The sequence below is a fragment of the Kogia breviceps genome, chromosome 7 (assembly GCF_026419965.1).
Source record: "Kogia breviceps isolate mKogBre1 chromosome 7, mKogBre1 haplotype 1, whole genome shotgun sequence".
Classification (NCBI taxonomy): Eukaryota; Metazoa; Chordata; class Mammalia; order Artiodactyla; family Physeteridae; genus Kogia; species Kogia breviceps.
In genome coordinates, this window is record NC_081316.1 from 39072962 (window position 1) to 39091059 (window position 18098).

Genomic DNA, 18098 nt, shown 5'->3' on the forward strand with positions numbered 1-18098 from the left:
CAGTGGCCATGGCTCACGGGCCCAGCCGCTCCGCGGCATGTGGGATCTTCCCGGACTGGGGCACGAACCTGTGTCCCCTGCATCAGCAGGCGGATTCTCAACCATTGTGCCACCAGGGAAGCCCGTTTACACTGATTTTTTAGTAGTCTGCCTTAACTCTGTTTTTCCCATGAGCTCTGTTATTTGTAGTAGTGATTTTTCTAGAACTCAGGGCTGGTCACTTCCCCATGTACATATCACATTCTAGCAGAAAGGGCGCTGCCACATTATAAAAGCAGTAAACTAATAAAGGAATTGTCCTGAATTTTCAGTTTAATTTTCTGACAAAATCTTCTTGTATGCCATGGTTATGGAAATCCATTACAACTCTTGAAATTTATACACTGTGTTCTCATTCACCAAGTTTTAATTGAGAATGTTCCCATTTTAATTTTAAAGGAAATTTAAATTTGAAATTTGTGCTAAATCAAGTATTTTTACGTAGTAAGTCAAAACACCTCTAAATGAAATCTGCTGCTTGGCTGTGCTTGGGTAGTGAATTTATCTTCCTAAATGTTGCACACAAATTTTGATAGACATAAACTTAACTTTTGAAGGACTGTCAGGGTGTTTGTACAAGTTTATTAACATAGAAAATGCCCACTAACTCCTAAAACTCATTCTCTTACATAAAGAACCAGGTGCTTTCTTGGAATTTGAGACCTAAGTTGAATATATGGAATTCCTGGTTTATTAGAGGAGTCCCAAATGGGCTTGATATCTTCATTTTCTTAAAACAGAGCCTAGTCCTTTAATTTCATTCAGCTGTTAACTTTCTGAAGTGTTCATTTCTGGAAGATTTTGAATGGAAATGTCTTTAGCGTTCCATTCTTATTGACTGATACAAAGTACAGCCTATTTCTACTTTATTTTCCATCTACACATGTTTTTATTTTTATTCAACTATAAGCAAATAGCAGAATTAACACAACATTCAGCAACTCCAGACCAACTTTTCTTACACCGACGAGTGATCAATTTAACACACACAGACTTTCGGATTTCTGATGACCTCTCACTCAGCCCCGCAGCTCATCTAGATGGCCAAGCTTTAACAGCAAAGTGACTCTCTCCCTATTGCTTTTTCCAGTACTGCTCTTTAAAGGAGCCAGAGCGGGACACTGACAGCCAGTAACCAGCCTGAGATGTATCATGTTGGGGGCTAGTGGACACGCCGGCCCCTGGTTGTCTTAGTGAGAGACAGGGCCCTGAAAACAAATGCCAGAAGATTTTGTCACACACAGTCCTGTGCTCGGGCTCACAAAGGCAGAGGCAATCAACTTTTCTTTTTTTCAGCCTCCCTTAAAGATTCTTTGATGCTCTGTTCTCTTCTCATACTGCAGACCTGGTGTTTTTACCAGAATTTTTTTCCTCTTTAACGTCTGTGTTGTTATTCTTTTTTTTTTTTTTTTTTTTTTTTTTGCGGTACGTGGGCCTCTTACTGTTGTGGCCTCTCCCTTTGCGGAGCACAGGGTCCAGACGCGCAGGCTCAGCGGCCGTGGCTAACGGGCCCAGCCGCTCCGCGGCATGTGGGATCTTCCCAGACCGGGGCACAAACCCACGTCCCCTGCATCGGCAGGCAGAATCCCAACCACTGCGCCACCAGGGAAGCCCCTGGGTTATTCTTATATTCACATTTTGATGACTCCATCCTAGTACCAAAGTATCCCCCACCAAAACGGAGTTCAAATTTGATCAAAACATAACCCCCCTAGAATTATAGAGGACAGGCAGAAGGAGAAGCCACCCTAAACCTAAATCTTACTGCTCAGGCCTCAGGGCAGGGGGAAGGGAAGAAATCTACATGCATCACTAAACTGAAACACTGCTTGGGGACTCTGGGACAATGTCCATCTCCTGGCTTTCCTCTGCTTCCCAGACAGCTGCTGGTAGAGTTTGGGCACATAGTCATCCCATTTGGCCTGGTAACACATGCTGGCCCCCGGAGCCCCAAGCTCATAATTTTTGCAGAAATTCGCCACCTTGAATCTGCCACTGTGGTCTCCAGATCGGTTGCTGAGAATGGGCTCATCACACTTCAGTGGCCTGTCCTGCTCATAAACCAGCCAGACGTAGTGGTGAAGGCCTGTGCCCTTGGGAGGCCCAGAGCCCACATAATCGGAGAGGACCGTGCCACTGCTGATGTCGTTGCCCTTCATGTTGACCACTAGGAAATGGTGCCATTCCCTGTATTTGGGGTCCTTCATGCTGGGAGCATCCGAGTCTGTCAAGACCAAGGTATACAATTTACCTGGATGAAAGCCGTCCCATGCAATGCTGGTGGGCCGGTTCTTTACCTGGGTGGGTGTCAGCACTTTGCCCAGCTGGTCAACCTCCGCGCCGCCATATTTGACCTGCAGTGGTTGCTGTGGCCTCTCGTCCACTTCCTGCAGACTCAAAGGCCCGGACCGCTTGTTGAGGTCCAGGGGCATCACGGAGCCAAGAGGGGCAGACAGCAGGGAAAGCAGCAGGAGGACTTGCGCAGGGTAGTAGTCCAGACTCCCGGCCCTATGTCTACTTCTGAGCAAGTAAAACCAATGAACTTTAAAATAAGACTTGGGACTTCCCTGGCGGTCCAGTGGTTAAAGATTGTGCTTCCAGTGCAGGGGGTGCGGCGTAATCCCTGGTCAGGGAACTAAGATCCCACATGACATGAGGCCTGGCCAAAATTTTTTAAAAAGGCTTAGTTGGCATTACTTTTACAAAGATAGAAATCCATACTTTAAAACTTTGTTACTGATATGATTTATTTTACCTCCATATTTTTGTACATATTTTCATAAAAATGTGTTTGTGCTATATTGCTATTTAGCATTTTGGGGATCTTTTACTTTTAAAATAAAAACACTCTTTTTCATTACAGAAAGGCCCAAATGGGACCAGTACTTTGCCAACTGAAAGTTCTCTTCTACAAGAAATTGAAGTACAGAATGAGGAAGTGGCAGCTTTTTGTCAATCCATTACAAAGTAAGAAATTTTTCTTTATAAAGATTATTTTTTATTAAGTAATTTTAAAAAGTTTATCTTAACCAGCTTAGAGCTACTAATTCTAAAATTTTTTAAGTTTTAACTATTTTCTCCCTGTGGCTAAAATGACAAAACAATCAGTTAATTGGTACATTAATACAAACTACAGTTGAACCTGTTAGGGTTCTGAGTATTTAGAAGAAAAAATTGAGGTCAGACAGTAGATTTCTGATACTCTATTACCGAGGGAGAATATGGCTTAAACATAGAAGTTTCATTAGAATTAGAAAACATAGAAGTTTCATTAGAATTAGAAAATGCTTTTTTTTTTTTGGCTGTGATGGGTCTTCGTTGCTGCATATGTTGAGGTGCGTGGGCTTCTCATTGCAGTGGCTTCTCTTATTGCGGAGCACGGGTTCTAGGCGCACAAGCTCAGTAGTTGTGGCACGCAGGCCCTACAGTGCACAGGCTTCAGTAGTTGTGGCGTATGGGCTTAGTTGCTCCACGGTATGTGAGATCTTCCTGGACCAGGGATCAAACCCGTATCCCCTACGTTGGCAGGCGGATTCTTAACCACTGGACCACCAGGGAAGTCCCTGCCTTTTTTTCCTTTATAGGGAGACTTAGTTTTTTTTTTTTTTTTTAGCGGTACGTGGGCCTCTCACTGTTGTGGCCTCTCGTTGCAGAGCACAGGCGCCGGACGCGCAGGCGCAGTGGCCATGGCTCACGGGCCCAGCCGCTCCGCGGCATGTGGGATCTTCCCGGACCGGGGCAAGAACCTGTGTCCCCTGCATCGGCAAGTGGACTCTCAACCACTGCACCACCAGGGAAGCTCGGGAGACTTAGTTTTGCCATAAACTTTCTAGCATTCAAAATATTGTCCTACTTAGAATTAAGAGATGATATAACAAGCAAGATTAGAGGAGCAAATATATCTTCTGAAGGTTAGAAAAATGCATTTCTAAAATGTTATTTTAATCCTAAATGTGTCCAGTGTTCTTAATACATGAAGAAACTGACACTCAGAGAAGTTACCTACCGAAGTTTACTCAACTAGTCTGTAACAGAGCCAGGTCTCCATTACCTCTGGTTTGGTGTGTTTTCTTTCCATCATATCACTGTATTAGTGAGGACTTCTGTTATGAGTGCAAGAAACCCATCTTAAACTAGCATAAATCAAGGAAGGTTATGTATTGGTTCACAAACCTGTATAGCAGAAAGAGGGAGGATGGGGCAGAGCTCAGTGACAGCAAGATCCAGGAATTCACACACTGTAATTGCTCCTGCCTCCCTTTGGACTCTTCTTCTTCCTCCCTTTTCTCCCTGGGCCCTTTCACCATGCATGTTGGCTTCTACTACAGATGGAGGTTTTTTTTTTTTTTTTTTTTTTTTTTGCGGTACGTGGCCTCTCACTGTTGTGGCCTCTCCCGTTGTGGAGCACAGGCTCAGCGGCCATAGCTCACGGGCCCAGCTGCTCCGCGGCATGTGGGATCTTCCCGGACCGGGGCATGAACCCTTGTCCCCTGCATCGACAGGTGGACTCTCAACTACTGCGCCACCAGGGAAGCCCCAGATGGAGTTTTGAAGGCAGGGAATATAGCCGCTGGTAGCTTAGACTTTGATATTCTAATGGTCTTGTTAGCAGAAAGGAAAGAGTCCTTTTAGTCAGCACCACATAAAAAAATCCCACGGAAGGAGGGAGTGGAACAACAAACATTGTGGCCAACTGGATGAGATCTGTTATCAAAAGAAGGAAAAGTAGGGACTTCCTTGGTGACACAGTGGTTAAGAATCCGCCTGCCAATGCAGGGGACACAGGTTCAATCCCTAGTCCGGGAAGATCCCACATGCCATGGAGCAACTAAGTCGTGAGCCATAACTACTGAGCCTGCATGCCACAACTACTGAAGCCCACGCACCTAGAGCCCGTGCTCCGCAACAAGAGAAGCCACCGCAATGAGAAGCCTACCCACTGCAACGAAGAGTAGCCCCCGCTCACGGCAACTAGAGAGAGCCCGTGCACAGCAACAAAGACCCAATGCAGCCAAAAACAGATAAGCAAATAAATACATTTTTTAAAAAAAGAAGGAAAAGTAGATCACTACTGGGAGATTTATTCTGAATCCAGTATTTTCCCCAGTGTGGTTCAAGCAAAGCAGAGTTTGGGGTTTCCAGATCATTTTCGAGTATATTCATCATTTTTATGATATGGGACTTATTAATATTTAACTAGACTTTCTAGACTATTGGTAACATTTCATTAAAATTCTATCTTCCTGTGTGTCACCTTTTAACCAGCATTCCTTTTCTTCAAGGTACCTTAGGGGAAAAAAAAGAAGAAAAATATCAGTAGAGTCACTTTTTCTTTCCTGAAAAGGTTACTCGTAACTGTATTTTTAAAACTCATATTTTTCAGTAGACGTTTAAAATAGAAGAGACATTTAGGTGACTGAGAATGCAAATTGAATGTATTAGAAGTTACCTGTGCCTTTATTCCATTATACCATTATGTATGTGTGGTTAACAGTTTGGAAATAATCTTTTATCTTAATGGTTTGGTATTAATCTGATATGTGTTTTATCTTAATGGTTTGGTATTAATCTGATATGTTTTCATCGAATTTTTAAAATTTTCTTTCCAAACAAGCCCCGTCTATTAGACTGTGTTGAGTAACTATTGCATTTAAGCTTTGCATGTTGAGAAATTAGGCTCTCTGTGGTCTGCCTTTTTTTCTGCATTTGAATCTTAGTGTTATTTACACAAACTCTGCCACTAAGCTAAAATGATCATTTTTATTTATGTGTGCACGTGTGTGTGTGCGCACACAAACACACACAAATGGCTTATGTAATATTAAAACCTCAGATGAACTAGAGAGAATGAATTCTTTTTGTAATTTATTTCTGTTAGAGTGGGATTGCAACAAATGTTTCAGAGAAGAAGCAGAGGTGTTTTTGAAGCCATGTTCTAGAAAATTCTTTCATTCCCCTCTGACCTTGGAGATTGGAGTCAGGAGAAGTCTTGATGTCTTGAAGAAATTAATGTCACTTTCTATTTTTTCCAGTGTGCAGATTTTAAAAACAAGTATTTATACTCTTGGTCAATGCCTCATTTTTTGAAATCTCCTAAAATGATTAATTTAATTATTTTAATTCAGCTATGACATTAGTGTAAGATTGTCAGGATGATATTCGTTTACAGTTAGGCCTACTTCTAGGCCTTGTCTTTTTTGCTTCTGTGAAATCAGGGAGTTGGACTAATGATCTCAAGGGTCACTTTCAGTTTAAAGTTCTATAAAATACTTTGAATCAGGGCATTTAATTATTACTGCATTTTTCTTGTTTTTATTTCTTTTGTTTTCTTTCCTTTCACACTCATCATAATTGACAAAACTTGCTGTGTCTACTAGTTACATAGGTCCAGAGAAAGTTCTCAGGAATGTTAGATACCAGTGGAAATTTTTGCTGCTTCATTTGTGGTCTCCTAGGGTAAGATGAAAAACTACACTTTACACTTGTCATTCTGAATAGCCTTTAATTTCCTTTCCTCATATATGGTTCCAATCTAATATTTATATTCTGCAAAAGTGTCTTGATCCCAAGAATTCCCTATAGGTTTTCACCTCTGCATTTAGTTAATTTTATTCTAAACGACACTGACTCAAGTTTCTTATAAAGTAGTGTCAATTCGATTAAAAACCCTACTTTTTAAAAATAAATTTATTTATTTTTATTTTTTATTTATTTTTGGCTGTGTTGGGTCTTTGTTGCCGTGTGTGGGCTTTCTCAAGTTGTGGTGAGCAGGGGCTACTCTGTTGTGGTGCACAGTCTTCTCATTGCGGTGGCTTCTCCTGTTGTGGAGCATGGGCTCTAGGTGCACGGGCTTCAGCAGTTGTGGCACGCGGGCTCAGTAGTTGTGACTCGCGGGCTCTAGAGCACAGGCTCAGTAGTTGTGACTCACGGCCTTAGTTGCCTGAAGCATGTGGGATCTTTCCAGGCCAGGGCTTGAACCCACGTCCCCTGCATTGGCAGGTGGATTCTTAACCACTGTACCACCAGGGAAGCCCAAAACGCTCATTTTTATATGTAACTTTTTATCACTAGAATTTTTGTCCAGTAAATTCTTGTTTTCTGAACTGTCATCAGGAATTTCTGATTTTCCTTTTATCATCCTAAGGATTTCTGAAAATTGAAGGCTTCCTTGGATATAGATAAAGTTCTTTACCGTTTTATATATTAGTTAGCTACGTGATTTGCTGTATCTTATTTCATATGGTGTTTCTTGTTTCATAGGAAACAAGAATACCAAGTATGTGAGAAACAATAAAAATCTTAGGCTGGGTCCTGTGAAGGTCTTGTCATTGTGTTACAGAGGGGTAAGCTTGGCAACAATCAAATATTTGAAGATAATGTGTCCATATCTAAAGGTGCATTTCCAACATCAATTTAAGTTTATTACTTTATATTACCTTTTTTTCAATTACATTTCTTTTTAATATTGGATCCTTTGTGGCACTTAAGATCACAGTGCAGAAACCAGATTTATTCATTTATTCATTTATTTGACGAGTTGCTTATAATGCTTACCATGTACTAGACACAGTTCTGAGTGTCCTTATAAACTTAATTCACATAATTCTCACAACAACCCCATGAAGTTAGTAGTAGTATTATCCCCAGTTTATAGAAGAGGAAACTGAAGCAACAAGGAGATTCAATAACTTGCCTAAGATTACACAGCTAGTAAGTAGTACAATCAGGATTTAAACTTGGGAGGTCTGACTCTAGCGGTGGTGCACAAATAGTTACACTTGCTGCCTGCCTCTCCAGAACCTTTCTTATTGTCAACTCAAACTATTTTATTCTGTTCCTATAACTTGATTGTTTTAATCTCTACAGAAGCGAATAGATAAAACTTCCAGCACTCATTCCCTTTATAGCCCTGTGAAAAGCAGATGGGAGAAGTGGAATTTGTCTTCTAACTTCCAGAAGAAAGCCAGTTAAAGGAAGCCCACAGGTTTAAAGAAGGCATCAAATCCTTCTTTGTCTTCAGATAATAGAAGTGCTATCTGGAGATGAGCCATACACCTGGCTTACATATTTAAATTTAAACTATTTTGCTACTATGAATACCAAGAATACTTCACAGGCAATATTTTTGCCATTCCCTAAGTCTTAGAAATCACTTTGAGGGAATAAAGGCCTCATAGCACTGTAAAAACCCATTGTCTATGTTTTTCTATCATGCTAACAACCAAAAACAGTGTGTAGGAAAAAGGATGTCAGAAAAAAAGATTTTAAAGAGACAACAAACTTTTCATCCCTTTGGCAGTTACAATTTAGGGCTATCACCTGTATTGTCAGTGGTTCATTAAAAATGTACATTTTGTGAAATTATACTGTTTAGCCAAAAATCTGAAGCAGAGAACCTCATTTAATGCTGTGTATCCAGTGTGTGTTTTGTTGATGTTGATAGTGTTACCAAAGCTGTCCTGGCAGTACTTAATCTCTTTCCTTGGATTCTGTTTATTTAGAAGGCAAATGCTGGTGTTTTGGAGTTTTGACAGGGGTCCATTCATTGCATTTCTCCTGAGCTGCTCTAGAATTGGACAGTAACACAGAATTGAATGGCTATAAGCATGCAAAGCCTTGTTCAGGGCTCTCAAATGCAGCTTTCAAAAAAAGAATTTAATTTCTTGTTTTTTGTGAATAGATTGAAGACCAGCTTTCCATATACCAATCACTGCACAAATCCAGGCTATTTGTTAAGTCCAGTCACAGTGCAAAGAAACATATGTGGAGAAAATGCTAGCGTGAAGGTCTCCATTGAAATTGAAGGATTTCAGCTACCAGTTACCTTTACATGCGATGGTAGGTTCATAGTTCCCCAATGATCTTGTTTTGCTCTGATTAGGGAGAAAATGTTTAAAATGTTAATGTTATCATTCTTTTAATAAACTGACTCTGTTATCATTAGGTATCCTTTAAAAATCTCTGTGTGTGTGTGTGTGTGTGTGTGTGTGTGTGTGTGTGTGTGTGGTAAAATACTTAACATGCATTAGTTATCCTTTTCCAGAAATTGGTGTTCATATGGATAGTTTTCTGGTTTGGATTAGAGAAAAACCAGTTTACCTTTATAACTACGTATTTCTCTGAAAGATGCTGAGTAATTTGGTTAATCAGTGGCTCTTGGCCAAAGCCCAAAAGCCTTAGCTAGCAAGGCTAATTATAGTCCTATTCTTTATATTCCAAAGGAAGACTTATTCTTTTTAAACATACCTTAAATTTTGGTTTGGGGAATCGTATGCAGTAAGAATTAATACTAAAATTGAAGGAAAGTAAGGTCAATAAGCTTCTTGATTGAAATAAGCATGGATAAGCATTGACAGCAAATGTTTTGATATGTATCAAATTTTGACTTGATATATCAAGATCTGATTCATTTAAAAATATATCAAATGCCTATTGTTTGCTGCTTCATAAATGTGCACATTTATAGTGTACATCTCTTTTAAGAAATGTAACCATATTATAGAAGTGCTTTGTGTGTTTAAATCGTAACTGTTAACGATACATATAAATGTGTTCAGAAATGTAGCTATTGTATTAGGTAGAGGTTTTATGGCCTTTTCTGCCAAGCTGTTAATTTTCATGAATTCTGAATGTAGTCACTGTCTTCTAAGTAGAACATAAAAGCTCTAAGTATAGAAATAGGTTACTTTAGTTTTTAATGGTTTGTAATCTTAGTATCCAGCTATTGCAAAGAATGATAATTGAATAATACTTCCTACTTTCTATATTTTTATTCTTCATTGGATAATTTACCAGGCACATGTCAAATGTTTAAAATGGTGATTCTTTTTCCTTATGATTTGGTTTAAATAATTGTTTGCTAGACACTGCTAAATGTCATCCTTTTTGGAGGAGTCTGTAAAACAGAGGTGGCTTTCTTAGCTTAGATCTGCCCTGCCTACTACAATAACCACTAGCTACGTGTGGCTATTGATTACTTGAAATATGACTAATATACATTGAGATGTGCTATAAGTGTAAAATGCACACTGGATTTCAAAGACTTTGAAAAAAGAATGTAAGATATCCCATTAGTAATTTTGAAATACCAATTATATATTGAAATGATATTTTGGATATATTAGGTTAAATAAAATATATTATTGAAATTAGATTCATCTGTTTCTTTTTACTTTCTTCAACATGGCTCCTAGAAAATTTTAAATTATATATGTGACCTGCATTATAGTTCTCTTATATAGTACTGTTTTATATTATAAGAAATATAGTCTGAATAGGTATATACTTAGAGTTGAATGTGTAAAATGAAAATGATGACTTAACTCTTTTACAGTGAGTTCTACTGTAGAAATCATAATAATGCAAGCCCTTTGCTGGGTACATGATGACTTGAATCAAGTAGATGTTGGCAGCTATGTTCTTAAAGTTTGTGGTCAAGAGGAAGTGCTACAGAAGTAAGTATTCATTTAATTATTGAGCAACATTTTTGGAAATTTCATTTTAATGGATTAAATTAGAAAAATTTCAAGTTATATTTATAATCTAAAACTACATTGGGTCCTAATGAATTGGTTTATTGGATCAGTTAACTTATATTAAGATATACGTTGTCTAAGACATCATGTTTAAGACAGTAGAGGATCTTGCCCTTAAGAAGCTGATAGTCTTAGATGGGAAGAATGGTGGGCAATTGGTTAACAAGTGATTTAAAGTTGTTTTTCTTTCTGCAGAGAGGCAATATCATTATGGACTCCATTTTCCTTTTGTAGCATGCAGTATTACTTTATACACAGTGTTTAGCTGTGATTTTCTTTTAGTTGCCTGAAATAATCATTATATGAATCTTCTTCTGAACCTACTAGAAATGCTCTGTCCCTGTTTTTTTCCTTGTTTGTCTTCATCTTCTTTCTTCTTTGCTTTAACTCTTCTCATGTAGAATTATTTCTCTATTTAAATGCTCACACTTGGTTAAAAAAAATCTCTATTTTACCATTCTCTTCAATTCCTGATGCAGATACAAGTTACATTTTACTCTCACCTGTATAATTTCTAGTTTGAGGAGAATAACGTTGATGAATAATTGATATATTTTAACAGTAATCATTGTCTTGGAAGTCATGAACATATTCAGAACTGTCGAAAATGGGACACAGAGATTAAACTACAACTTTTGACCTTCAGCGCAATGTGCCAGAATCTGGCCCGAACAGTAAGTGTGTGTACCCTATAACTGAATTGCATTTGGTTGAATCTAAATAATTTTACATTAATTTAGATATTAATTATTAAATATTAATTTAATATTAATTTAGATTAATATATAATTCTAAATAATTGCTAATAGCCAATTTGCAATTTGTACGTGCTCTGAGAGTTTTGGGTTTGACTGGGAGTGAGGCACTCTTTATCCCCTACGGGATAAAGCAGATGTGGGGAGAGTTTTAGCAGACGGAGGGGAGACTTTCAATCATGGAGGTCTAGGTAGCATACTACTTGGAGTTGGAGGCATGTTTGAAAATCGAAGTGGAGGAATTATAAAAGTTTGTCTTGTAATAGTTTTACACAAGTTACACAATGAAAGCATCAGGGTCAGTCAAGGAGAAATGAGGAAGAAGAAAGATTTTGAATGCTAAATATGGTTTTGGGGAGAAAAAGATCCAAATTGACCTTTGCACCAAACTGAGAAAAATATATTATTTTCACAAAATGAAAACTAATTTTCTGTTTTAAAATTACAGTACTTTCTTTTGAGGTTAAAAGCAAAATAGAATGCAAGAAATTAGGCCCTTTTATTACTGTATAAACACTTGATGACTTTCAACCTCTAAAGAGAATCATTCTTCATTTGGTAGAATTTTAGGAGGAAAAATATCAATCATTTCTACATTCTCTTTTCTTTATTTTCCTAGGTTTTGCTCCTGTGTTAGGGAGAATTTATTTCACTTGGGTGGAAACTATTTCACAAAACTCAGTACATTTTAGCAATCATTAGTAACTTCTCTTTTCAGTTTTTTTTTTTTTTTTTTTTGCGGTACGCGGGCCTCTCACTGTTGTGGCCTGTCCCGTTGTGGAGCATAGGCGCCAGACGCGCAGGCTAAGCAGCCATGGCTCATGGGCTCAGGCGCTCCGCAGCATGTGGGATCTTCCTGGACCGGGGCACGAACTCATGTCCCCTGCATCGGCAGTCGGACTCCCAACCACTGTTCCACCAGGGAAGCCCTCAGTTTCTTAAGGCATGATGTTTTTGAGTATTTTGAATAGTAAGGGTTATGGTTGAAGAGACCAGTGCCTTATTTATTGCAGGTAAGGTAGAAGGAAATTTGATTATCATTATAAAAAATGGAGAAATTCAGATTATCTCTTCTCATCTGGTTCCTACCCCACCTTCATTTGGCTGTCAGCCATCTTTAAAAGTGCTTTTAGGGCTTCCCTGGTGGCGCAGTGGTTGAGAGTCCGCCTGCCGATGCGGGGGGCGCGGGTTCGTGCCCCGGTCCGGGAGGATCCCACATGCCGCAGAGCGGCTGGGCCCGTGAGCCGTGGCCGCTGAGCCTGTGCGTCCGGAGCCTGCGCTCCGCAATGGGAGAGGCCACAGCGGTGAGAGGCCCGCGTACCACAAAAAAAATAAAAATAAAAAATAAAAGTGCTTTTAGCTCTCCATTCTCTCTCTATAGCACAGGCCTCGGTTCTCAAAAGTCACTTTCATTTCAAGAATTTATCATACGCTTAACCTTATTTAATTTGGCAATAGAAAGACCAAAGAATGGATTTCATTATTTGGTAAACATTTGTCTGTATGTTTATTTAGGCAGAAGATGATGAAACACCTGTGGATTTAAACAAACACCTGCATCAAATAGAAAAACCTTATAAAGAAGTCATGACAAGGTGTGGCATCTAAAACATTAATTTCAGGTTATCAGACATTACTTTTGGATGTGAATGCACTTATTTCGGTGAATAAAACAATCATTTTTGCATATGGTATCTTTCAGCCACAATAACTGTTCTTTATTTCAGACATCCTGTTGAAGAACTTTTAGATTCCTATCACAACCAAGTGGAACTGGCTCTTCAAATTGAAGTAAGTCTTAATTCACATTTTGGCTTGATGATTTAAAGATTCTTTTCTCTGTACACTCTTAAATACTAATGTTGGAATTGGATTAAATATTTTAGAAGGACTATTTAAAATATATTCTTTTTTAAAAAAACTATATTCTTGAAGTTGATATTTGATAACTTGTTTTCTGACCCAACATATTAACAAAAATTCTCAGTAGTTCTTGAGTTACCTGAGCTTTATTACTAAAAAAAAAAAACCCTTCAATTCAAAAAGCATTTATTGAGTGCTTGCTATATGCTAGATGCTTGAGTTATGAAAATGAATGACCTAATCCCCACCTACCAGGAACTTAAAACTAGCAATGAAAGATTTAAACAGAATTTCAGCGTAGTAAATGTAGAATGGAGGTGTGTGTTGGCGTTCTGAGAGATTGATGAGGGGCACTTCTCCCAACTTGAAGATTCAAGGAGGGCCTCTAAGAAGGGATGCTGCCGGAGCCAAGTCTTAAGCAGTATGAGTTAGCTAGAAGGTAGTTGGGAAGGGCATGTGAACAGAAGTACATAGGTGCGATACATATGTGGAAGTGTAAGCACTTCTCTAATACAAAGTGTGAAGTGAAGGTTGAAAGATGAAATTGGAGATAGCCAGATATAAATTACCACCATATAATTCATGTGAAAGAGTTTTACTTTATTCTCCAGATCGGGGGCCATATCCAGTCTACTTCCCATTCTTGTAAAGAACAATTTGGGGGACACAGCCACATCTATTTGTTTACATATTTTCTATGACTGCATTTGTGCTCTAATACTAAAGTTGAGTATTTGGGACAGAGACCATATGTCCTGCAAAGCCTGAACTATTTACTATTTTCATTTTAGTTTGTTGACCCCTCCTGTAGCCATTCAAGGTGTTTTAAGCAGAGGGTAGGAAGTGGAGTGGGGTGGGGTGGGTGACTTCTTTAGTCTTGAGCTCTGAAGTCACTGTGGCCAAACTGTGGAAGTTAAATTTAGGCTTGGCAGGATTGGTTTCAGGGAGACTACTTAGGAAAGTTTTTGATAGTAGTCCAGGTAAAAGACAGTGAGTGTGGTACAGGTAAAGAGGAGGGACTGATTAACAATATTTAATAGATAAAATTGGTTAGATTTTGATAGGTAATGAGATGTAAGAGAAAAAGAAATAGTGTAGGATGACTTCCAGATTTCTAGCTACTGTTATACTTTTTATCAATATATAATTATGTTGATTCATCCAATATAATATTACTGAGTATCTCCTCTCTCAAGGCACTGTTGTAGGTGCTGAGGATGTGGCAGGGGACAAAAGAAACTGTAATCCTTGCCCGTTAAGAGAATTTACATTCTAGTTAGAGGAAACAGACAGTAAAATAAACTAGCAAGGTATATGTTATATCAGGTGGTAAGTGCTATTAGAGAAACATAGAGGAGGGTAATGTTGCAATTTCAAATAAGGTAATCAGAGAAGGCCTCATTGAGAAAATTAACTTGAGTAAAGAATTGGAGAAGGAGAGGAAGAAGCTACCTGGTTATCTGGGGGAGAAGTGTGCCTGGTATATATAAGGTCTACTAGGCTAGAATAGAGTGAGGAAGGGCGCAAGAGTGGAAACAAATCAATGAGGAAGATTTTTTGCTAGTCACAGGAGAGAGAATGATGGCTTGGACCGGAAGTGATGAGAGGGGGTTGAAATCTGTGATAATTTTGAAGTTAATGCTAGGAGGATTTACCAATAGATTGGATGTGGAGCATGAGAGAGAGAGAGAGAAGCATTATTCCAAGGTTTTCTACCTGAGCATTTGGAAATTTGGAGTTGCTTTTAGTGAGATGTAGAAAACTGAGAGAAGAGCAGGTTTGTGGGGAAGATCTGAACTCAGTTTTGGACATTATGTTTGAGATGACTATTATTCATCCAAGTAGTGATATTGAGTAGGCAGTTGGATATGAGTCTGGAATTTAATGGAGGAGATCCAGGCTGGAGATAATAAACTGGGGAATCATCAGAATATATATATTTTGCAGCCATAAAACTGGATGAGATCACCAAGAAAACCACTGCAGGTAGAGAAAAAAAAAAGTTCGAGGATGAACTAACACACCATTGTAAAGCAATTATACTCCAATAAAGATGTTAAAAAAAAAAAAAAGTTCAAGGATGGAGCCATGGGTATACTCCCATCTTATAATAAAACAAAAAATCCACATCCCCCTGCAGCAATCACCCCACTTCTCTATTCTCCTTATAGCAAAACTTGAAAGTTAATCTGTTTTTTCTGCTTACACTTCCTCTCTTCTCATTCTCTTATGAACCCGCTCCAACCAGGCTTTCATTCTCAACGGTTCTCTGAAACTGCACTTAAGATCATCAAGGACTTCAACGATCATGATTCCAGTAATAAGTTCTTAGTCTTTCTTTTTCTCAACTTTTCTATCATGTTTGATAGAGTTGATCATTTCTTCCTCTTGAAACACTCACATGGCTTCTGGGATACCATGTTCTTGGTTCTCCTACTTCCAGTGTCTGCTCTATTTTCACTCTTACTTGTGGCTTCGGAGCTCCTTATGATCTCCTTACCTTTCTGACCCAGGGTGCTCAGTTCTAGGACCTCTTTTCTTTTCTCTGTATTCACATCCTAGGTGATCTCGTTTAATCTCATGTCCTTAAATACCCTACATATGTTGATCATCACTTCAGATTCAAATGTCTATTACTTGACATTTTTATATGAATGTCTGACATCTCAAATTTAAGATATATGAAACTGAACTTTTATTCTACCCTTCATATCTATTCATCAGTCTTCCCCTTCTTAATAAATGGCAACTCTGTCCTTCCATTTGCCCAGGCCAAAACCTTGTAGTCATATTTTATTTCTCAAGAAAAAGATATTTCACATCCCATATGCAGTCTCATTCCTGTCAGTTCTGCCTCGAAAATACATTCAGAATGTGACCACCCTTCATCACTACCAAAACTATACTCCTAGTCAGCTATAGTAGTTAACAGCAGTTCCTTGCTGGTCTTCCAGCTTCTACCTGTCCTATAGCCTGTCTTCAATAGGCAACCAAAAATATCTTTTAAAAATAAATCACGGGCTTCCCTGGTGGCACAGTGGTTGAGAATCCGCCTGCAGATGCAGGAAACACGGGTTCGTGCCCTGGTCCGGGAAGATCCCACATGCCGTGGAGCAACTAAGCCCGTGAGCCATGGCCGCTAGGCCTGCGCGTCCGGAGCCTGTGCTCCGCAATGGGAGAGGCCACAACAGTGAGAGGCCCGCATACCGCAAAAAAAAAAAAATTAAAAAATAAATAAATAAATAAATAAATAAATAAATCACTAAATGCAGTGTGGTATCCTGGATTGTATCTTAGAAGAGGAAAAATACATTAGTGGAAAAACTGGTGAAATCTGAAGAAAGCCTGCAGTTTAGGTAATAGTGATTTAATGAGTGTTAATGTCTTAGTTTTGACAAATTTAACATGGTTATGTAAGAAGTTACTTAACCCAGTTTCCTTTAATGTTGAATGAGAACTCTCTTTACTATTCTTGCAACTTTTCTGTAAATCTAAAATTGTTCCAAAATAAAAAAAATTATTTAAAAAAATGAATATAATCACAGAAAGCAAATGTAAAATAAGAGAAAATCAAAGCCAAAAGATGGTTCTTTGAAAAGATTAATAAAATTTATAAACCCTTAAAAATATTAAATCATGCCACTCTTTTGTTCAAAATACTGTTTACCATCTCAGTCAGTAAAATTCAAATCCCTAATTGTTGCATCAAGGCCCTACACATTCTGACCCACTACCTCTCTGATCTGGCTTCCTACCCCTTTCTTCCGTTGTTTTAGCTGGTTTGCAGGTATGCTCCCCAGCTGGGACCCTTGTGCTTATCCCTTCTTTTAATGCTCTTTCCCCAGATACTTGCATGACTTACCCTATCAGTTTATTAATGTTTGTGCTCAAATGTTGTCTAATCAGAGAGCTCTTCACTGACTATCTTATCAGAAATAGTAGTGACTCTCTATCATATTTATTCCCCATATTTTGTATAGCTTTATTGAGGTATAATTTATATACTATAAAATTTACCCATTGGATGTGTACAGTCCAATGATTCTTTTAGCAAATGCATAGATTTGTATAATTGTCACTACAGTCCACTTTTAGGATATTTTCATCACTCCCAAAAGTTTCCATGTACTACTTTCCAGTCATTCCCCATTCCCAGCCTCAGCCCCAAACCACTACTGATCTGGTTCCTGTCTCAGTAGACTTGCCTTTAATGGAGATTTCCTGTAAATGGACTCATACCTTATGTAATCTTTTACATACCATACTGTTCTTAAGCTCTGTCCATGTAGTATGTATCCACAATTTTTAAAAATTGCTGAATACTTCCATTGTGTGGATATACCACATTTTATCCAGTTACCCAATAACTGACATTTTGAATGTTTGTAGTTTTTGATTATTATGAATAATGCTGTTATAAACCTTCATGTATAAGTCTTTGTGTGGATGTACATCTTGATTTCTCTTAGGTAGGTTTATGGGAGAGGTCAGGAAGTTGCAAAGTTTTGATTCCTCCTGGTTTTAGTTTTCTAGGGATAAAATGTTAATTTATTTCACTAAAATGAAGTTAGGGTGGCAAGTAGGGGTTTTGAGGCAAGGAATTATGGTTGGCTTCATCTTCTAAGGGGAATGGGAAAGAGAGCTGACTGAGGGATTGTAAAAGGAATGTTAAATGGCATGCAGATGCCTGCTGAAATTGGAGACTGTTGGGTCTTTATGGTTGTGAGATTTTCTTTAAAATAACTAGCTGCCTGGTAGAAGAAGCAGAGAAGTCTCTGAGCTCAGAGAACAGGTTTGGTCAGAATGAGGGTGTGAGGGCTGGAAGCAAAGGAGATTGTGATCAGAATATGATATTGTGGTTAAGGTTCTGATAGGGTTCAATTAGTGTTGAAGATGCTGTGAATTT

General features: G+C 38.5%; 1 protein-coding gene and 1 pseudogene across 2 annotated transcripts in view; one reads left to right on the forward strand and one right to left on the reverse strand.

Moving 5' to 3' along the window:
- Nucleotides 1-18098, forward strand: part of PIK3C2A (phosphatidylinositol-4-phosphate 3-kinase catalytic subunit type 2 alpha) — a 104146-nt gene that overhangs the window by 44361 nt on the left and 41687 nt on the right. For both annotated transcript variants that reach the window (XM_059069803.2, XM_059069804.2), the window contains exons 3-8: nt 2903-3006; nt 8720-8877; nt 10373-10493; nt 11137-11248; nt 12845-12924; nt 13057-13120. In XM_059069803.2, the coding sequence (XP_058925786.1) occupies nt 2903-3006; nt 8720-8877; nt 10373-10493; nt 11137-11248; nt 12845-12924; nt 13057-13120 (639 nt within the window). The remainder of the gene's footprint in view (nt 1-2902; nt 3007-8719; nt 8878-10372; nt 10494-11136; nt 11249-12844; nt 12925-13056; nt 13121-18098) is intronic.
- Nucleotides 1852-2471, reverse strand: LOC131760086 (phosphatidylethanolamine-binding protein 1 pseudogene; annotated as a pseudogene).